General features: G+C 40.2%; 1 protein-coding gene across 6 annotated transcripts in view; it reads left to right on the top strand.

Moving 5' to 3' along the window:
- The window catches only part of chd7 (chromodomain helicase DNA binding protein 7), a 328,856-nt gene that overhangs the window by 84,071 nt on the left and 221,423 nt on the right, over positions 1-23,362 (top strand). For 4 of the 6 annotated variants that reach the window (XM_085993014.1, XM_085993016.1, XM_085993015.1 and 1 more), the window contains one exon: positions 11,490-11,851. In XM_085993014.1, the coding sequence (XP_085849140.1) occupies positions 11,490-11,851 (362 nt within the window). Of the gene's footprint in view, positions 1-3,005; positions 3,315-5,454; positions 5,698-11,489; positions 11,852-23,362 lie in introns of those variants that run through there. The other 2 variants (XM_085993017.1, XM_085993019.1) reach the window with 2 other exon arrangements.

Here is a 23,362-nt window from a genome sequence, read left to right on the forward strand (position 1 = left end):
AAACATCCTCCCTGCATCTACCCTGTCAAGCCCTGTAAGAATTTTGTATGTTTCAATGAGATCACCTTTCATTCTTCTAAACTCTAGAGAATATAGGCCTAATCTACTCAATCTCTCCTCATAGGACAATCCCCCCATCCCAGGAACCAGCCTGACGAATCTTCATTGCACTCCCTCTATGGCAAGTATAGCCTTCCTTAGGTAAGGAGACCAAAACTATACACAATACTCCCAACTGTGGTCTCACCAGGGCCCTATATAATTACAGTAAGACATCTTTACTGTTATACTCAAATCCTCTTGTAATAAAAGCCAACATACCATTTGCTTTCCTAATTGCTTGCTGTACCTGCATGTTAACTTTCAGTGATTCATGTACAAGGACACCCAGGTCCCTCTGAACAACTTTTTCCAATTTCTCACCATGCTTTTCTATTTTTCCTACCAAAGTGGATAACTTCACATTTCTCCACATTATATTCCATTTGCCATGTTCTTGCCCACTCACTTAGCCTGCCTATATCCCCTTGAAACCTCCTCATAACTTATATTCCCACCCAGCTTTGTATCATCAGCAAACTTGGATATATTACATTTGGTCCCCTCCTCCAAATCATTGATATAGATTGTGAATAGCTGAGGCCCAAGCACTGATCCTTGCGATACCCCACTAGTTACAGCCTGCTAACCCGAAAATGACCCGTTTATTCCTACTCTCTGTTTTCTGTCCGTTAACCAATCCTGAGTCCATGCCAGTATATTACCCCCAATCCCATGAGCCCTAATTTTGTTTAATAACCACTTGTGTGGCACCTTATCGAATGCCTTCTGAAAATCCAAATACACATCCACTGGTTTCCCCCATATCTATTCTGCTAGTTACAACCTCAAAAAACTCTAACCGAGTTGTCAAACACGATTTCCCTTTCATAAATCCGTGTTGACTCTGCCCAATCCTATTATTATTTTCTAAGTGCCCTGTTATCCCGTCCTTAATAAAAGATTGTAGCATTTTCCCTACTACTGATATCAGGCTAACTAGTCTGTAGTTCCCTGTTTTCTCTCTCCTTTCTTAAATAGTGGGGTTAACATTTGCTACCTTCCAATCCATGGGAACCGTTCTAGAATCTATGGAATTTTGGAAAATGACAACCATGCATCCACTATCTCGATAACCACCTATTTCAAAACCCTAGGATGTAGGCCATCAGGTCCAGGGGATTTATCGGCTTTCAGTCCCATTAATTTCTCCAGTACTACTTTTTTTACTAATAATTTCTTTCAGTTCCTCATTCTCGCTAGACCCTTGGTTCTCCACTATTTCCAGGAGACAGACACACCGTATTTGTTTAATTTCTCTGCCATTTCCTTATTCCCCATTATAATTTCTCCTGTCTCGGCCTGTAAGGGACCCACATTTACTTACGCTAATCTTTTCCTTTTTACATACCTATAGAAGCTTTTACAGTCTTTTTATGTCTCTCGCTAGTTTACTCGTTCTATTTTTCTTTTCTCTATCAATTTCTTGGTCGTCTTTTGCTGAATTCTAAAATCCTCCCAATCCTCAGGCTTACTACTCTTTTTGGCAACATTATAAGCCTCTTCCTTTGATCTAATACTATCTTTAACTTCTCATTAGCCACGGTTGGACCACTTTTCCTGTGGGGTTTTTGTGCCTTAAAGGAATGTATATTTGTTGTAAATTATGTTTTAATTCTTTAAATGCTAGCCATTGCTTGTCTGCCATCCTACCTTTTAATGTAGTTTCCCAATCTACCTTAGCCAACTCGCCCCTCAAACCTACCTAGTTTGTTTTTAGATTTAAGACCCTAGTTTCGGATTTAACGAAATCACTTTCAAAATCAATATAAAATTCTATCATATTATGGTCACTTCCCTAAAGGTCCCTTTATTACAAGGTTATTAATTAACCCTTTCTCATTGCACAATACTAGATCTAAAATAGCCTGTTCCCTAGTTGGTTCCTCAACATACTGATCTAGAAAACTATCATACATTCCATGAATTTGTTCTCCACACTATTACTGCAAATTTGGTTTGCCCAGTCTATATGTAGATTAAAGGCTCCTCTCCTTACAGCAAACAGGCATTCCCAGCGCACCATGCACCCTAAACTCCAGGATCCATCTCGCCAACCCTTGCTATTTTTGTTTGCCTTCATTGACATTTACCACGGGGATGCTATGTACTGGTTTAGTCTGTATGTCCTTGGTGCTTTCTGCTTATCCTCTGGTCCTAGTTTTGTTTGTGGTGCCTTTGCTGTTTTTGCACAGTGGGTGGTTTGAAGAGGACGTGGAGGGGGAGGGGAGAGTAAACAGGGAAGGCACATTTGGGACATTATGGCAGAGAGCAGTGGGTTTTGGGGGGAGGGGAGAGAGAGAGAGACCCATTTGGGAGCAGGAGCTGCAGTAGTTGCAAGTCGAGCAAAAGTAGATCGTGCCCATTAGTGGTAGCCGCGATACTCAGCTGAAAGAATGGAGGTTTGAGAAGAAAGTTAAAACCTATTTAATGCAAGAGCAGCCGCCTCCAGACAATCAAATATACAGATAATCAGTGACCTTGCTTGGCAGTTGTACTTTAAGACAAAGCAGGCAATAAAAAAGAAAGCTGTATACCTATGCAGATAGCACTGACTGTGTGATGCCAGGTGTGGATCAATTTGTGTTTGGCAAGGTGTGACCTCTAACATTGAAAACTCCTATCACAGTGTCAGCTACAGGCATTGCAGTCACTATAATGAGCTCCAATAAGAGCAAGCTTCACATGAATGTTTTTGACAAAATCCATGTCCCTTGCACCAAATTTTTACTATATAACTGGACTATTTCCTATGGTGTATGCAGTAAGTTGGCGAATATGATCACTCATCGTCTGATATCTTTGTGTTGCTGTTACTCGCGCACTCGTCCCCCTCTCCCGCACGCTCCCATCAGTGGTGGGAGCAATTTGAGGTTCTATTATTAGTCTTGTAATTTGGATTCTGGGCTTTCTGCATCCAAGAAACAGCTCAAGGACTCCAAGCTCCCAGGACCCAAATTAAGAGACCAATATAAAAGTGGTTTAAGAGTATTACACAGCACTTAAACTTGAGTATATATTTTTTTCAATGGCTTATTGATACCAGTAGTCTAAACAAGCCTGGTGTGAGCATAAAGGGAGCTTCACTCTGCATCTGGCTGTGTGTTTAACAAGTGATCGCTGCTTTTCAGTGCCTAAATTGGCAGTGTTCCATTCTCCAGCAGTGACATCCTCGCCTTGAAAAACTACAACACATGAAAATCCAAGAAGAGAAGGTAGCTAAAAATGAAAAAGCTGTTAACATAATAGCCATGTTATGGAAACCTGATTGGTGCAATACAGCAACAGCTGAGCGGTTCAGGTCGCTTTTGCGAAGATTAATTATTAACTAAAACCCAAAGTTATAACATTGACACATTCCCGCTAACTAGAATAAATTTTGTGTCTCTTATAATTCTTCAAATGAATTGCGAATATATTTATTTTCATGATAAGGACCTATACAAACTTTGTGAAAAATGATTGACTCATTATTTTGCAGTGATACTTAGTGTCTTGTGTAGTTCCATTTTACAACTTCAACGATAAACTCTATGCACAACCATAATTTGGATATATTTGGGTCCAGATCAAACTGAAGTTGGTTAGTTTTTATTAACATCAAATTAATTTTCAGATGAGTTTTTTTTCAAAATTAAAATTTATTCCCATTAAAAAGCTGCAGGTTTTTGTATATGATCAGGTGGAAAATATAATTTGCTTTGTAGTGACCAGCTAAAAAAAAACTGAACATTGCTGTAGTAACCCAAAAGTGACATGGAATGGTTGAAGTGCTCTGAAATAATTGTTTTGGAATAACAGGTGTTCTGAAAGGTTATTGGTTAACTTGTTGAGCCTGTATAACAATAATAGGCTAGTGCTTTGTTACAGGTTGGCAGTTGGGAAACATAGTCACATCTGTACGGATTAAATACATATGTGCCTATACCTATTATAAATAGGTAACTTGAGGGTTTTCCCTGTGTAAAATGGTAAACTACAGCAAATGAGCTGTGAAATAATACTTCTGTTTATGTACTGCCTTGTCGTGTTGCAACATCTTAAAGTGCTTCACAATTAATTAGTTTGAAGTACATTGACCTATGTAGGCAAGTAAGCTGTGCAGAATTTATAACTGTTCACATCGCTCATTGAAAATAGTGAGAGTACAAGAAGGATCTATTTCGTCCTGCGTGGAAGTATAAACTCAGCATTTCCAAAATGGGACTTGCAATTAATTCTAATGTTGAATACAGTAAACACCCCAAAATTCTCTTGAACTCTTGTTTACACTTTAACTTGGAAATAACACTTCCCATTTTCAATGATACACACACCCATTTCTTTGTGAAGCAGACTTGCATTTATTGGTAGTCCAAATTCAACTTCAAGAAGAACTGGGAATAGTATTGGATCCACCCATGTTGGGGAAAAATGTAAAAATGGCATTACTTCAGCGCGTGAAACCTGTTTTGAACCTTGATACTGTGACATCGGACTTAGTCTTTCTCCTATCCTCCATGCAGATCCTTGCATGATACTTAGATTCTGGATTTGTTTTGGGTAATTCTAATAGAAACATTTCATCAAGTATTAGCCCATCTTATTTTATGATTTGTGTTTGGACTTTTATGTGCTGTCGAACTCCCAATCTGTTCTATATTAAATTCAGTACATAAGACACACGTTTAATTGTAAACTCATAACTATTTTGTATCTGGTACTCCTGTAGGTGATGGTATGATGGGTATCTTCAATGTTAAAGGTGTTTCACAACAATAGCTGCTATTTTATAGTTTGAATACATTACTGAGTGTGAAATCTGGTCACCAGGATCTCACAAATCGAAAGAGAGACTGGTAGCGCAGAGAGCGAGAGAGGTGAGGGAGAGTGTGTCTGTCTTCATTAAATGATACTTCAATTTTGGAGGGGAAAAAAAGTTGGATTTTAAAGCCAACTTATTATCTCCCTATTTTGTTGACTGAATAAATCAATGGTAGTTATGTGCATCTGTAAGACGGATTTGATTTCTGACATCTATGAGACACAGAAGCAGTTTATTTCCCCTAGTTTTAATTAATTTTTTTTAATTGAATCTTGAAAGCAAACAAAGCCCCTTTAAGAGGAAGCAAAGAAGAGGATAAGGGGAGAGGAGTAAGAATGCTGAGGGTGAGGGAGCCTCTGACCTCAGCACCCACCTTGCTGGGGCTGGGGGGAGTGGGGGTGAATGGATGTGGGGTGAGTGACAGTGAAGCAAAGGGGAGGATAAAGGAGTTTAGTGTGTCAGTCAAAGAAGTAAATGTAGTTGTGATAGGAAGGAGAATGCATAATGGGAAGATGAAAGAGGTATGGGCTATGATTGGAAAGGGGGTGGGGGAAGTACAAGTGATTAGGGAAGGGAGACACAGTCAGATTCTCCCCTTAATCCCTTCCTCTACTGCAGCCTGTTCCCATTGTTGGCGCTTTTCCCCACCACGCCATGCCTTACTACCCACCACCTCCCACCCGAAAGAAAATACCGTGGAACAGAACAGTGAGAAGCAAAAGAGTTAAGTGGAGAAGAGCAGAAGAGAAAGAGGGAACCGGGCAGGCAGAAGAGTGAGCATCTTATCTAACTCGGTATGTGTAGTGTCACAGGAGATGGACAAGTATTTTAAATGAAAACTGTAGTAAACCTGCACTTCATTAAATGGAACTCGATGATGTCATGTTGATAAAAGCATTGTATTGCTTTCAGTGATATTAGAAGAATTCAGTGTTGTACGTGGTCCATCATATGCTTTAATTAATCTGTTAATTAATGGTTATAATTAGATAATTTATGATTTCTGCAGCTATCATTGTTGGATTCTTTTGGGAGTTTTATGCATCCATTATTTGAAAAACATTACCTGTATATAATCTGTCAAATAGATTTTTTTTTCTTAAATGCTGCTTTGCTCTACATAATCAACCACGGAAAGGAAGACAATATTTGTTTCACTTTACACAACACTATTCTTGTCTCTTGGTTTGAGAGGAATTGCAGTTTGTAGTTGCAGTTATTATCAAAACAGTTGTTTACAGGAAATCGCACTTAACCTTGCAACTTGATTTTCTTTTTCATTTGCAACTTTTTCATATAGGTGCACATGTAACTTCAGTTTCCATTAGAACTATTTACATAAGGTTTGCTTTGTTCAAACATTGATTTATGCAAAACATTTGAATATGAATTCATGGAAGCCAGGGTAGGAGATGATTGTGATGGAGCAAGGTCTGTCCTGTTCTGAATTATAATATGGTCATATTTGTAAAGTCTGTGGGTTGTTTAGTTAATTAATACACAGACTACCAGAGTAACTTAAAACAGGACTTTACTATTCGAAGGTCAGGGCGAATCTGCCCAATAACTCCTGACACAGCACTTATATACCGGTGTGGTCACCGTCGGTATTACAGTATACAGAAGCCAACAAAGTAGTGCAACACCTAAAGTAGTTCTCTTAAAGGTGGACGGTTACATACAATAGTTCTCTTAAAGGTAGATGGGTACATACACTACAATATTGTATATTTTGATTTGTACATTTTAAATTGGATATTAGTTTTTAAAAATCTTAAAATTTCACAACTGGCTAGTGTTGTAGCGAACATTGCCTTTCTTTCAACATGAACAGCTAAGAAAAGTCAGGCTGTGAAAGCAGACCTGATTGTTTGATCTGATTATCAATCAGATAAGGAGATCTTGTGCTTGTATGATGGGGCAGGCAATTGTCAGCATTTGCATTTCCTGAACACTGCAAGTGCAGGGCGTTATTCATTGATGTGGTATGCTACCATTGTGTCTTCATGCTGATATTGATTGACAGTTTTGGAGGTAGAAACTTCCTGAATTTAGGAATAAATGTAACAAACTTTCATAAGTTCTTCAGTTCACCTTACGCAGTTCACTTGCTTGCATTGCATGTTCGAATCACTGAAACAAGGTTGGGCTCTATGGCGCCTTTAGCATCCATGATTACATACTTCTAAAACTCTTGTAAGGATCCTGAAAAATAATGAACAATTATGCTCTAACTCCAAAAACCTGTTTATGTACCAGTGAAAGTTAAATGTATTGCTATCAAATCTGATTTATTCTTGGTTTGGAGAGATCAGAATGTGCAGTGGCATCCCATATTTCTGCTTTTATCCCAATGGTAAAAGGGTTCATTGTTCACACTGAGGCCCATTGTCCTAGATTTGCAGCATAAAGTCAAGTTTTGGTTCATAAGAATTGCACACTTGCCTATGGAAGCTGACTTTGAGAGAATAAGCAATATTGGGTAGTAGCCTGAATTGGAACAGTGGGTATAATTGTGGTTCTTCACTCTTTCACCACTCTTGGCTGTTACTGCTTGGAATTGCAGAAAGCCAACTAGAATAATTGCACAATGTTTTTCCCCTAGTTATCAAATTGGCCCAACCTGTGGAGAAAGACTTAATATGATTTTGAGGTCTCGGTAGCCTTGAGATTTAAAGTGCCATTCCTGATGAGCCACAAAGTCTAATTTTATATTTGGAGAAAATCCTGTATTGGACATTTCATGGAAATATAAAAAATTTGGTTGTCTTTTAAAATTACATTTGTTTAAAAAGAAAATTGTAGAACTGATGACAAATGTCTTACAGGCAGATTAGAGGATGGAATTAGAATTGACTTTTAAAATGGACATCATCTGGAAATTGCTATGATAAAGAATAGATCCCATTTTATTTTTTCTTCCTATAATTAAAGAACATGCAGAGCGAATAATGTACCCATTTGTGTTTTTTTTGCTACATTTTTAGTTATATCATCAACTGTTCCTCTAAATGTAAATGGAATCCAGCGACCAGTGTAGTTAAAGTTCCATTTTAAAGGGAGTAATTATCCTGGTTGAGATGGGGTAATTCTAGTGTAAATTTCTTGCCCGTCTTTTAAAGCAATTCATGCCAAGTTTGTGTTCTTGACTAACAGATTCTGAAGTTCAGTTACGTTCTCAAGTTTAGAACTTAAAGGGATGTGGAGTGCTTTGTATGGAGAAGCCGTTTTCAGAGCTGCAACTATTGTAGTAAACTCCTGTGAGTGCAAGTGATGAACACTACTTCTGTGTTAAAATAACAACAGAAAATGCTGGAAAAACTCAGCAGGCCAGGCAACATCCGTGGAGAGAAATTAGAGTCGACGTTTCGGGTCTAACCCTTTTTCAAAACTGGAAAATTTTCGTACTACTATCGTACTACTTCTGTGTTTCCCTATTTGTTTTGACCACAAACTTCTAAATTAGCCAGTGGTATGATCTGTTACTTCAGTCACATTGTGCACCAAGTTTACAAATCACACTGAACCAACTTTTAAGAGTACATACTGTTTTTGGAAATTCCTAGCCAGGAAATATAATTTCCTCTTTGGGGTGGTGGAGATTTATTCAAATTATCCACCTACTTTAAAATTTAGCGATTTCCCTGCTATAGTTGCCAACAGACAAACTGGCATGAAGCAGAATGGCCTGTGGAAAAGGAAATGGCTTCTTGTAGTTCAAATGTTAACTATCCCTATTAAGTATCAAGCAGCAGAAATTGACAAGAAAAATGTACAATAGAGAATTAAATGGTGCTGAAGGAGAGTGTACTGTTTGGCTGATTAAGGGAAGTGACTGAAGAACTCTCACTACTAATGTACCGTGACTGGATCTAGCATACTCAGCTGATTGGCCTTTAGCCATCTGTTCTTGTTTACAAAAAACTTTTTTTCTTCAAAAATATTTACACTTCTGGGATCCATTTCATAACCTGACAGAAAAATAAGGCTTCAGCAATAGCAAATTCCCCCTTTTTAAAATTGTAGTGATACACCGTTGAATATCAACATGCAAGATTGACCCTAATTGTAAATATGAGCATGGACCCATTGACAGAATTATTGTATTGATTTTTTCCATGCAAGTGCTGAATCATCCAGGTTTCATGAATAAGACTCTTATGGGAGAAGAGTTGTCTGGGTTCTAATTTCTCTCCTTCCCTCTTTATTGCTAGAAAATAAAATTCAAGCAGGAACAACGTTAGTGTGAATGGGCAGCCAAATTATATTGGCTGTTCACTCAACCCTGGTGTCAGGGAAGTATTTTACTATGTATGCACATTATTAAATGCATGTGTACAGCTTTACTTATTAGTTTCTGATGTGAGTGACATTTCTAAAAGTTTAAACAAATAACAATGGACAATCTTTGAATTTTAAATTTAAGCTGAAGTTAAGATACCCAGAGCAGAGCTGCAACTCTCATTACCTGGCCCCTGCCAAGATCCCTTCCATCTCTGCAACATTGCACTCCTGCCCTGACATCACTCCCACTGCAGCCTAAAATTGAATCCATGCTTTTTTGTCACTTCCAAACTTGATTTCTTTAAACACTGTTCTTGCTGCATGCCCAAGCCCAGCCTCACCTCACCAAAATTCTGTCACCCACATCATGTCCTGCACTAAATCCGAGTTGACTTGCATTAGCTCTCTATCACTCAATGCATAAAACTTCAAAGCCCTTTTCCTCATACACATCCCTCCATGACCTCATGCCAACTCCTGTTAACCCCCTTATACTTTGTCCTAAGATCTTTTTCTCTAATTCTGGCCTCTGCACCACTCCTCTATTCCACTATCTGTAGCAGAGCTTTCAGCGATCTGAGCCCTACTTTCTGGAGCTTTTTCCTCACTAAAGCTCTCTGCATTACTTCCCTGCTTCCCATCTTTAAAACCTACTTACTCAACCATGTATTTCTTTGTTTGCTGTTTATTTTTATCTCCTCTGTGAACCAAGTTGGGATGTTTCTCTACATTTGAGGTTGCTATATAAATGTAACTTTGCATGGGCTAGAATATAGCCTACCAATGTATGTTGTTTAGGTTTGGAAGTGAAAAATGGCCATTGGGTGTGGTACTGTCATCATAAAGTCCCTTTTATATTAAAAAAAAACTACTCTTGATCCCTGTGTCCTTTTCAACTACTGTACCATCCCACTTCTGACTTCTCTCCTTTCTGGTTTACCCAATTTCCTCCCTATCTTTCTTAGCGCACTTATTATTTGTTCTTGGAATGTGGGTGACACTGGCAAGGCAGTATTTCCTGCCCATCACTACTATTTACTGCCTATTGCTAGATGCCTGAGGGCATTAAGAGTCAACCATGTCCTATGAGACTGGAGTCACATGTAGGCAAAATGGGTAGGGGTGGTAGATCCTGCCCCTAAAGGACATTAGTGAATCAGTTGGGTTTTATGATGATCTGATCATTTTGTCTGGTGCCATCCCACAAATTACAGGATTTATTGAATTCATTTTCCCAGCTTGTCATCATGAGATTTGAACTTGTGACTTCTGGGTTGGTAGTCTAGTATGAGAACCACTAGTCTTTGGTACCCTATTTGAATTGCCCTAGTCTGGTTTTCATCTTGTAGCACTCGTCAAGGTCACTAACATTCTGAGCAACTGCAATCACGGGGTTCTTCCTCCTCAACCCCTCCTAAGCTTCAATACTGTTGACCATTCCTTTCACCTCTATTACCTCTCCTCATTGATACTGCCATTGGCTACTGCATCTTCCTTACTTTCAAAAGCCAGCTTTAAACCTCCTTTCTGTAACTAAGCCTTTGGTCGCCTCTGCTTACTGTCTCCCTGTCTGGTCTGCCCCTTTTGTGAAGCATCTTGGGATTTTTGCATTGAAGGTGTTGTGTCTAAGTAGTACATGTGCCTACTGACACCTTTTTGGAGTCCTAGATCAGGATGTGTCAGTACCTTCAGGCGAGGAGGTAAAATTTAGAACAGAAAAATTAAATATGATGCAATGGCTCCTTTTGATTTTATTTTCAATATCATCTATACACCAGCAAGAATTATACAGCAGCTGATATACAGTGCTAGCAGTGTGAGGCCAGTTCTTCAGGTCCTGTTGCTAATGTCAAACTACCAAATTATATTAAAATCAGAGCTGTACTGCATGTTTTGGCACTGGTATGGTGCAAAAATGATGCTCTGCCAATGCCAAACATGCAAAGTAAAGGGAACAAAAGTCACTAAACGGGCATAATGGTTACAATTAGGATGTAATACAGCTTTGCTTTGAGAATTTTTCAGGAGAATGTAAATTGAAAATGCTGCATCAAAGACCAATCCAGGTCCAGTTGTGCCTTTCCTGGTCTGTTACAATTATCTCACTGATTTGATTTCAATCTGGATTAACAATTAGGCTGAAATTTCTGTGTTATAAAAATGAAAAGATATAGGGCTACTTCTTAAATCTAATACTTGCACCTCGTTGCAAATAAAATGAGATGTAATGATGCTGTAATTATTTTGCTCAAGCAATTTCTTTAAAAGATTTTAATTTGTCTTTTTTCCTCCTACCTTTTAGTCGCTTTCAAATACGTTGGCTGATACTCAGTCAGACATGACTCAGATTGGTGGACAAAATTCTCAGTTAGCAAGTGGAGAAGAGCGACAGAAGTCACTGGACCAGCAGCGCATGCAAGAGAAGGCCAATCGCATTGTGGCTGAGGCCATTGCTAAAGCTAAAGCTAGGGGTGAGCAGAATATTCCCAAGGTGATTGACCAGCTGGTGATCTCTAGCACTGCAGTGGATGGTTCAACTGAAGAGAAAAAGAAAAAGAAGAAAAAACCAAAAGAAAAGAAAGACCCCAAGGAGCCCAAAGAAGCCAAGGAAAAAAAAACCAAGTCAGCAGCGACTGCTAAAATCAAAAGCAACAAGAATGCAAGGTAGGAAAAGTTAATCTTGTTTGATCACAGGATTGGAATTTTTGAATTTTTGTTTTCTGACAATGTTGAAGTGCTGCACTTTTGTCATATAACAATCCAGAGGCTGTTTGAGATATTTGTGTTTGGCTTATGTTTCATTGGGGAGTGTTCCTCCAATCTACTAATTATTGCAAATGTAATAAGATGTCAGAAGAAAAGTAATATCCTGTGTACATAATTCAGCATTGCATATAGTTGTCAGAAGTGAAAGCTGCTGAAACAACATAACTGTGGAAAGTCAAACATTTTAATATAAATTTGATACCCAAAAAGGAATTGACCCTGGCCCAATCAAAGGTTCAGAATAAGGTGATGATCATAAAGTACCAGAGAGACACTGCTATGATAAACAACCTCTTCTAAACAAGTTGGTGCTTTCAGACATGCACCTGGATACCCACAGTAGATCAAGATTGGCAAAACTATTGTTAGACCCAATATATACAAGAACAATTGGGGAGGAAGGAAGGGGAAGGCTGCATCAAATTCAAATTTTCTTGTATGTCAAGTTATGTATGAGTTGCAGTTTCACGAAGTAGATTCTCTTAATTAGTTACTATTGTCCTTTCAGTATTTTATACAGAAGTAATGGTACTTTAACAGTGAAGGTAAATTTTGACATTGTATCGCCACTGCGTACAGTAATTCAACGTTGTAAATTTACGGAAGTGATTTTATTCTTGCAGTACTTAGAGCAAGGCAGGGATAAAACAGATATGATCTGAAGTAATTTTTCTTTTGTGTGATTTGTTTGCACATTGATCACCTTTGTAGGTGGTAAAGGTAACTGGTTTCCTGAAGGCTGTAACAATTTAAATCAGGTGTTTCCAACATTTCAGAGCTGTGAACTGGATCCATGATGTGGTTAAATTGCTTTTGGCTCAGACAGAATCATGATTTCCATGATCAATAAATTATTTAAATTGAAAGGAATATACATCGAATTTGTTACTGGAATGAAATGTACTTGTTACTTTGTTTATTTTTTCTCTACCTATGAAGATCCAGCACAGTGCTAGGGGATTGAAAACATCTTCCTCCATGATTTCTAATTACTTTGTATTGACTATATAATGTATTGAAGTTTCTAAACTTGCTATTTAAAATGAATTAATATTCAAGGAAATATGTCTAAAATATGAACTGAAACAACTTGGGACACAAATTCTAGCTGTACAAATCAAATGCATACATATTTTATAGAACAGTTAACATTTGAGTAGCTAACCTTAAGATTTACAGTTACCAGCATCATTGATGATGTTCCTAATTCTGCGGCTGTATCTCTCTTTCACTATGGAATAGGAAACACTTCAGTTAAGCACCTATGGATAAATGGCAGCACGAGCTTCTGACCTTCACCCCCACCCCCAGAGCTCCTCTCTTTTAGCCCACCCTCTCCCTCTCCAAGCTCCAAACCCCTGACCTTCTCCATAGGGAGCCGAGGAAAGCGTAGTTGAGGCCGCTAGGCCCGTGCGCGTTCAGAACCTCGGTGTACATGCACAGCTGCAACATCAGGTGCGCATGCATGTTTCCGCTGGTGCGGGGTGGTGTTTAAGGTCTGCCTCCCAAACAATGCATTGGCGCAGAAGACCCTGTGCAAATAATCACTGAACAATCTGTCACTGTCTTGTGGGAGGTGGGTGCCTGTTGAGATACATGTTCCTTAAGTTTAACTCTGGGCCAATACACATCGGAGGCCAGTTTGTATCTGCCCAATCTTAGTCACAATTGTATTTTTTTGCCTGTCTGCCAGTCTCCCCTAGCTTCCTTGCTCCAGGTCCATTCCCTAGCCCCACAACCCCTGGGTCTGCATGGTTCCATCCCTGCCTAGTCCCATCTCTTGTGCTGCTCGCTGCTTCTCTCATACACATCCAAAGAGATTGCCACTCTGCTGCATAGCATGACCTCTCTTTCCTACACATTCACAGCAGGAACAATTAAAATTGTTCAAAACTTGCTTGCCATTCCAGAACGCTGACTCAAACTAAACAGTTGGCATATGTAGTCAACAAATGGAAGCTTGGGGGCAGAGCAGTTTATAGAGTCAGTCATAATGGCACAGAAGGAGGCCATTCGGTTCATCGAGTCTGTGCTGGCTCTCTGTGGAGCAATCAAGTCAGTCCCATTCCCCCGCTCTATCCCCGTAGCACAGCAAATGTATTTCCCTCAAGTGCCTATCCAGTCTCCCCTTGAAAACATTGAGGCCTAGAAATTCACTGGCCTTAGCGCCGCTTTTGAGGCGCTAGAGGGCCTAGCGGCGAAGTTATGGCCAGTTTTGAAATTGACAGGGGCCCTAAATCGGCGTTAGGCCGGTAGCGCTGCGCCGGCACCGATGACGTCATCGGTGTGCGCAGCGTCCCGGTTGCCATGATAACCCGCCCGAACTCGGAAATTGAGTTGCGGCCGCCTCGCCCGTGGCAGCCGCAAGCAACGTTCTGGCAGAGGTGCCTTACAGAACGTTGCGCCGGCGCATTAAAGGCCCCGCGGCGGCCGGCCGCTTTCCCGCCGCCCGCCTGGCCGCAGCTCCCTCCCCGGACTTTCCCCCCCCCCCCCCCCCCGGAACAGAAGCAAGCCCGGCACTTGTCCGAGGTGCCGGGCTCATTTTTTAAAAGATTATCACGGGCCGCGGCCGGGTGCAGGCAGCTCCTCAAGGGAAGGAGGAGGCCTGCACTTCCCGAACCTGCCGCACCGCAGCGGGCGCCGGATTAGCGCCGAAATTCAGCGCATAGCGCCAGTTTTCAGGCGCTAACAGCTTTCAGCAGCGCCGGCAGCCGTTTGGGCGCAGAAGTAGTGAATTTTTGGCCCGCCCAGCGCGACTTAGCTCCGGCACTAACTTCCGGCGCTAAAGCCGTCGCTGTGCCAAAACCCAATTTCTAGGCCTGAGTGTCTCCGCTTCCACCACTTCCGTCAGCAGCGAGTTCCAGGTCCTCACCACTCACTGCATAAAAGTTTTTCCTCACGTCCCCCCTGTATCTCTTGCCCAAAACCTTAAACCTGTGTCCCCTAGCCCTTGTACCATCAATTAGTGGGAACCGCCTTTCCCCGTCTAGCCTATCCAAACCCGTCATAACCTTGTACACCTCTATCAAATCACCCCTCAACCTGCTTTGCTCTAATGAAAACAAATCCAGCTTCTCCAACCTGTCCTTGTAGCTAAGATCCCCCATCCCCAGAACCATTCCGGTAAATCTCCTCTGCACCCTCTCAAGTACCTTTGCATCCTTCCTAAAGTGTGGTGACCAGAACTGGACGCAATAGCGGCCCTTTGATAGCTCAGCTGATAGAGCGGAGGACTGATGGGCTCACGGAGACATCCTTTGGTCCTTGGTTCGATTCCGGCTCGAAAGATGCCAACTTTTGTTCTTATGAGGGCTGTGGAGGCTCAGTCATTGGGTATATTCAAAACAGAAATAGATAGATTTCTGACTAGTAAGGGCACCAAGGGATATGGCGATAGGGCCGGTGAATGAAGTTGAGGCAGAAGATCAGCCATGATCTCATTGAATGGCGGAGCAGGCTCGAAGGGCCGAATGGCCTACTCCTGCTCCTATTTCTTATGTACTCCAGTTGTGTCCTAACCAGCGCTTTATAAAGGTTCAGCATAACTTCTCTACTTTTGACCTCAATACCTCTATTTATGAAGCCCAAGATCCCATATGCTTTACTAACCACTCTCTCAATATGTTGGACAAGTATATTGAATTGCAAAATGAGCTGAATCAGCTGTGGTTTGGCCACTACAGTTCTAATGATTGTTAGAGAACCTGAGTGTTCAACCTGTAACATTCTTGCAGTGCATTTAATGGTTTTATATACACTTTGATAGTTTTCAGAAGTAAATTTCTTTACCCATTTTGTGATGGTAGTGAATTCTGTTTCATCAAGCAAGTTAGTTTGCAACAATGAAATCTCGTGACTGCTGCTTAGTGAATTGCTGTTAGGACCTCTATCCATGTGTGTATACATCATGTAATAGATTAAAAATTACATGCTGGCTGATGATTACAAATCTAATCATTTTATTATATATGTTGTAATCCAGAACTGATATTTAAATGCAAGGGTAAATGAGTAATGCTGATTGTGATATTTTACATTTTGTCACAGTTATAATGGACATTTTTCACATACCCTCCTTCTGCTGCAGAATGCATCATCTCCTCCTTACTGAGATGGCCCTGTATGTGATAGTATGAGTTGACCCTATCTTTTCTCCTCTTCCTTCCTGTTGGGAAACCTCTACAACAGATGGCCTAGCTGAGATTGGAATGTCACCATTTAGGGAACTGAACACACACCCGCATCCTACTGTGTTAGTGTGCAGACTCGCAGCCAACATTAAATATATTTTAAAAGTATTACCACAGACTTGTTTTCTATCAGCATTTCCTAATGGGTGCAAGTCCATAGCATAAAACATGCATAGCTTGGCTTTAACTTAAAATCTGTCTTGCCTATCACAAAGATGCCTGTAATGAGAAATGGAGGTGATGCTTCGGTTTGAGTTAAGACACAGAAGAATGAGCTGTACTTTGACCCAGACTATGCTTGATTTACATGTTAGCACTCATTGCTAATTTAATTGATATCTTTTTGATATCCATTTCTGAGTTGCATATTTATACCTGCAATGACTCTTTACTTGTTAACTCTCCAAATAAAAATGATACTGCACCTCCGTTGTGCTGCTCAATCTCTCTTGTGCATGCACTCACTTTCACTTGCTCTCCTGTGGTTGTGCACACTGACACTAGCATGTGAGCTTTTTGCATAATCAGTTGTTTGTGCTTTTTCACTCTCTCCTTGTGCATGCACACGCGCGTGGCAGCCCCCCCCATCAGCTGTCTGTCTGTCGCACTATTGCTCACTCGCACACGTCACCACCCACCCCCTCTATCTCATGCGCACCCCTTCTCTGCATGGGAGGGAGTATGAACGCCCTTCTCTTGTGCGCACATCTCCCAAGTCTCACATGCTCGTGGTTCCCCTTTTGCGAATGTTTGTGCCCATTTTTCTTTCTCGCACTTCTAACCCTCTCATGCCTGCTCTCCGATGGTGGAATTGCTCTTGAGGACACTATTATTAAGGGAGAAAGACGGTAGCGTGATTTTGATATTTTTTCCACTCTGGGTCTTTTTCCTCCACCACCAGAAGATTCCTGTTTTCCACACACAACCCACATGACCACATCCAGTATTTGTCGCAATTTAGCACAATGGGTATACTTGACTTAAAGTCAGACTTAAGTTCTACAAAGGTGACTAAAGTATCCAGGTTGCTTACTCGTACTCGGTTGGTTTCGATACTCTGTTGTTGCCATCTTCACTGCCCAATATAGGCACTTTGACTCTGATACTGGTATCTATCTGGGTTGATTGATACCAAATGTCAGCAGACTGACATTAGCCTACTTCTCAAAGGCAGACTTGCCAGGGAAAGTATAGTCCAGTACCCAGTTAGCTTTAAAACTTGAGTATCCCCTCACCCATGGATGACATCTTGTAAACCTTGTCCCTAGTACCAATTCCCGATTCAGAAGGTTCCAGACTAGTTTCAGTATAGTCCAAGGCAAAACAGCCTATGAATTGAAGCAAGTTGCTTAAGACAAGTGGATCATTTTCACAAGACCAATGGCTTTCCTACTTCTTGGCGAGGGTTACGCGTGAATAATGGCTACTTGGGTAAGGTAGAGGAAATGCGTTTGGAACTGTATCCCAGTCAGAAGTCGGATGAATGAGGACAAATCTGATGAGGAAAAATGTGAATTTGACCATATGCAGAGTAGCTGTATTAATGTGTGTTGGTACTAGGAGAAAGAATCACTATTCATAGACGGATTAGGAAGGGGTGGCAGGTGTAAACTGTTGAATCGGGGATCATGAAATAGTACAATGCTATTTCAGTCTTCGAAATTTAAGGCGACAGAAGGAACAGAATAGATGATTAGGATTTTATTTATATTTGACCACAGCTTCTATCATTTCCCAAGCCTGTAGAATGTTTTTTTCAGCAGTAACTTTTTTTCTGTTTGGATTCCATATGGCACGTTTGTAGGTATGTATTCACTAAAAAAAAAAACTATTCAGCTACTGTGGCTGAATGGTTGGTTGAAATTTTGATATGTAAAGTATAAGATTGTTGAAGTTGTTTGCTGGTGGTAGCGGATACTCTGGTGCTATACTCACTGTTTACAAACAAATTTTACTGGACTATTTAATGCTGTCTCTCATCAGTGTGCATTCAATCAATGCTCAGACAAGGATTTCCAGGTGTTAGGGTGGCAGTAAAGCTAATGCAGGATTGGTGTAATTGACAACAAATGGTTTTGGGCTACTATGAATTCAATAACTTTTTAAAAATAATCCATCTAGCCTGAGCACTATTTTCAAATTTACACACATCTATGTAAATATAACCTGTTCAGTACTTGTTTCTTCTAAATATTTTTAAAATGTAATAATTTTTAAAAGCCTGGCCTCTTGTTTAATTTTACAACGAACGCAGCTCGTTTCTTGGAGCAGACACGTGAAGGTTCTGCTCACTTCGTTGAATGCACATCCTTTGAATTGTTGTTTGCGCCTAGATTTGCGGCAGACTTTCACAAAAATTGCATTTTAAATATTTTAAAAAGAAAAGTCAGTGTTCTAAAATTGGTGTTGAACACTGAACTTTCTGTTGGTTAGGTTAGATCCTGAGCCTTGGCTGATCTTGACTAGGGTGACACTAAGGATGCTACAATTAGTCTTGGCATCCTTGAGTTCACAAAGAGCAAAAACAAATTAACTAAAGTTTCCACTTCAGGTCACTGGTCTGTTGGAAAATACGCCATCATGGACAAGATTGGGCTTGGTTGTGATTCCTACCCCACCCCCACCACAGTTGAATTGTTTGCTGGTATACACTGCCCAGGCTCTTGAAAAATGACCATGTGGATCGGGTACTCGGGGACTACTACCCTGATGTGAGAGTCGTTGTTTGGAGAAGAAAATTTGGGGGAGGGAAGATAAACAATTTGAAAAAAGGCTCTTTGTAGACATTGCTCTACTGGCAGTTTATTATGCTGTTATTTTTGATTACTCCTTTATTTTAATCAAGCATTATTAATTTCTGTAACCTTATCTGTTCTCTTGAGTCAACCCTTTTTCTTGTTTATCTTTTTGTACTCTGACCTTCACTTTGTTTCCTTTTATCTTTAGGTTGCTAATGTATCCACTTGAGCCCTCTTTCACCTCTTCCCCCCCCCCCCCCCCCAACTTCCCTTTATTAGTTTAAAATCCTATGTTAAATGATGATTGATATTGGAAGGAGAAGGGAGTGAACTGGTTTGAAGTAGTACCTAATGATGCACCTTGATTATTACCCGTGGTATTTCTAGGGAGTTCTTATTGCAACTCTTCAATTTCTTTCACGTTATTGGCTCTAACTCTCCTAAAGTCAGCAGGTATCATGAAGGAGCAATTTCACTCTGCTATTTATAACAAAATCATAAATGCATTTTTTGCATACATTTATGATTTTGCTATACATAATGAGCTGTTGAACTCTTCCCCTGTTTTTTTAATCTGCAGAAGTAAGTACAATGTGGTGAAGTTACTGCTTTTTGACTTTAAGACAAATAGTGATGGTGAGACTCCTTATTTAATTGGGTGAGTAGTTAGCCCTGGCTTTTATTTATATACCCATTTTGGTTGTAGTGTTTTTACAAGGCAAATTGCAGAGCAACTCCGACATTAGTGTATTTTTTTTAAATCCTCATTTACAGGACATCTTTCAGGAGCCCTGAATTCCATTTCAGGAAACAGAGTGGAAATAACATTTTGGAGTGACAAAGGGGATCCCTTTGCCGCACATCCACTCAGTTAAGGGAAGTGTTCTGTGGGCAAGTAATTTATTTACTTATAAACAGTTACGTTTTTGGTTACTATGAAAATGTTTAGATTCTATCTTTCTAATTGGTATTCTGTGGATATCTCCTGTAGTAGTTTGCATGAATGGAAAACTTGCTGATGAAACATTTAGAAAAATTATGTTTTGGAGATTGTCTAAATGGCCAGCAAATTCATGTATCTAACTCAATCCTGAGAAATATTGTTTAGCAACCCTTCCTCCATCTTTGCCCTTTTTCTCAGCAGCACTCACTGTCTCCCATCCTTCTCATTCCTCTGGTCTGGCCACATCATTGGTCCCTCAAACCTGAGGGATATAAACTATATTGTACTTGGCACAGAACTGGCCGAGCCATCCATTGTGCTTTACTCACCTCAACCAAAACTCCCATAATTCCAACTTCCTCCTTAAACCTCTTTCCACTGCCCTGTCCACCATAATCCCCAGCAGCAACTGTGAAGTTGATGCACAGATTTCATTGTCACCGAGGTTGAAATGATGTATTCAATTGCCCCTGCTGTATCCTACCCTTCCTCTTGCTCTAAGGCAATACCCCCCAATCTTTCACCCACTCTAACCCTGAACCCACACTTCTCTGGCTTCTCCCCATTTCTCCCCCTTCATCCCCTGCTCATCTTGCCTGAGAGCCATCTACTATTCCCTTGATCCATTTCCCACTTACTGACCACCCGACTCTCCTTCCTGGATTCCATGCTAGCTGACTGTCAATGCTTCCCTTCCCTCTACCCCTTCTGCAGTTGAACCTGTTGCACATGCCTTTGTCACTTCTAAACTCAATTACTCTAATGCACTTCTTGCTGGCCTCTCATTCTCCACCCTCCATAAACTCTCAACTTGTCAAACACTGGCAGCATGTATCCTGGCACCTACAATGCTTGCCGATCGCTTTTATCTACGCGGCTCTGCATTAATCCTCCTCCCCAACAGCTCAAATTTAACATTTCTTAGTCTTGAAATCTCATCACGGCATCGCCCCAATCTATTCCTGCAATCTTCTCCAGACCTGTATTTCCTGCCCACAAATTAATTTCTCTCTTCCTCTGACTCTGGTCTCTTCTGCATTCCTGTCATTTGCCCCAACATTGGCAGATTTTTCAGCTATTGGTCCTACTCACTAGAATTCCCAGAGAAAGGTATAAATTATAAAATCAATCTCGCTCTTGCTCGGTCTCAAACTTCCTCAACCATCTCCTGGGGCTATTTTAAATGTTAAAAGCATGACATAAGTATAATTTGTTTGCAGTTTAACTTGTGCATTGACATTGGAGATGGAGAGGAAGTGCAAATTTGGAATTTGTGTATAGCTTATTGGTTGGAACAGATTTTCATTGGCAATTGCATAAAAATCGTTTAGATTTACCTAATATTGTTACAGTTGGTGTATTCTTTGTATGCTTAGCTTTGGTTAGGTAGTGAAGGTTGTATTATTGGCACAAGATGGCTGTGTGTTGCTAGGCAAAGTGGCAGCTTGAACTGAAGGTGACTCATCGTTCCCAGCAGGTGCTATCAGTAATTTTAACCACATGGGGGTGCTGGCTTTCTTGTAGGTAATGGTTAACAAGTATTTGAGCTTCACATGTTCTTAAACATATTTGATTTTTGTTTGCAGTAGCAGCAGTGTTTTCAAACTGCTTGTCTTTGCCAAATGTGTAGGTTTGTTCATACTCTAACTGTTGCAAACTACCTCCAGTATTCCAAAATAATCCGTGTAATGTCAAATTTAAAAATGGCTTATGGAAAAGCTTCCTAAGTTTTTCAGGTTTCAAGTTATGAAAATGTCCATTAATGTGCATGAAAAGATTTACTGTTAGGCATGTGACATTAGTAAATCAGACCTTTAATAAGTTCACCCCAGGAAAGAAAATGGCGTACATGGAAGCATTTTCAGTTTTGTTTCAATTTGATATATGTGAAATGAATAAAGCAACTACAGATACATTTAAAACTTAAGCAAAAATTGTGGAGAACTGAGTTGGTTCTCCCAGTTACTAGCAGGTATCCCTGGATTAATGTTTCTCTTTCAAATTTGAATATTTTGTAACTGATTAGTTTGCTGTATAATTACTTTAGTGTGGTAGTGATGAGAATTTTTTTTTTGACTGCAGTATGCTGCCAGGTAGAGGCAGCTTGAGATGAAGGTGACTCATCACCAGGAGGTGCTCTGTTAACCTTAGCCACAGGTTATCAGATTATGCCTTTCTTGATATATACAGCATCCTGTGTTACTACTGAGTGATGAGTTGGACAGTAGTTTCATAGACGTTCGCTTTTGTTTCGGAAACTATAATAGAGGTAAAATTATCTTCCCACCCTACTGGAGTTTCCAAAATTAATATTGGATGATAGCTTCCAGCATTTAAACTTTTAATTCCTGATAACTGAGCATCATGAGAAGCTTGTTTATTGTGTACTACAGCCTTTTAACAGAGCATGGCAAAAACATGCTCATTTGGTAGTTAGAGTTTATACGGTAACCCCTATAGGGATTTAATTCTGTTTGGCCTGATATGAATGCCTTCCCTTTCTGCTAAGTGATACCCAGATAAATAAGTATGTTGGGTGGTATTAAATTACAGCATGACATATGTGCATAATTCTCATTGCCCCGTAAGCAAGAGACATGCATCTGCTGTTTACAACAGTCTGATGGGAATCTCTTGCTTTGTGTCCCAGACCACTGGTCATGAAAGTAGGAGAGTAGAGATGTTACTGGCACTGCACAGATGCATCCCAAACCAAATTAGTTTCTAGTTTTATTTCTTTGGAATGCTTCATCTATTTTGCAAAGCTAGCTGAATTATTTATCCTTAGGATATAAATAGAAATTGTTGTGATCCCATACCTAAAACAATTCCATTATGAAGCGTCAACTCTGGATGCCATAAAACGACCCTTCATGACTTTTCCACATATCGCACCTCTTCTACATTCAGCATGTGGGATTAACACGATCAACTGAATCATTGGTAGGAATCCCAGAGATCAGAATGTTAATTTTGTCTCAACACAAGGATGAGCCCTGGATTAGGCTCAACAAATCACTTATCCACTCCCAGATCAAGACCGGGAAACCGAATGACATCTATCTTAAAAAGGCACTAGTTGCTCCATACTTCACATGAGCTGCTACAGCTGAGTACGTTTTTTTGAGTCTTGCATCATCTCCAGCATTAATCACAAAGTGTCTTGACCTCTATCTTTGGTTCCTGCGCCAGTGTCAATTGACGACTGTCCACTGAACAGAACATCTAGTCTTTGATCAGCACTCGGCTGTTTGCCTTTGCAGTGTTGCCTCTTGTATCACCTGAAGCAGTTGTTTTGCTTTCTGAACCAGTACTGATCCAAACTCGTGTTCATGCCTTTCCAGAGGTTGGTGAACATGCCACTGATTTACAGTGCCTGAATAAACCAAATTCCATTTGTTTTAACAGATTCTTGTGAATTGCATTATATTTTGTGGCTCACATTTCCAAATTCTACCTGTTTACAATTAGCAACATTGGTTTATTGTAATCAATTGCCATTGGTTTATAACTGAATTAAGTCAAATTATGTTTTCAA

The sequence above is a fragment of the Somniosus microcephalus genome, chromosome 7, assembly GCF_052327205.1.
Source record: "Somniosus microcephalus isolate GS21.2 chromosome 7, FLI_Smic_1.0, whole genome shotgun sequence".
Lineage (NCBI taxonomy): Eukaryota > Metazoa > Chordata > Chondrichthyes > Squaliformes > Somniosidae > Somniosus > Somniosus microcephalus.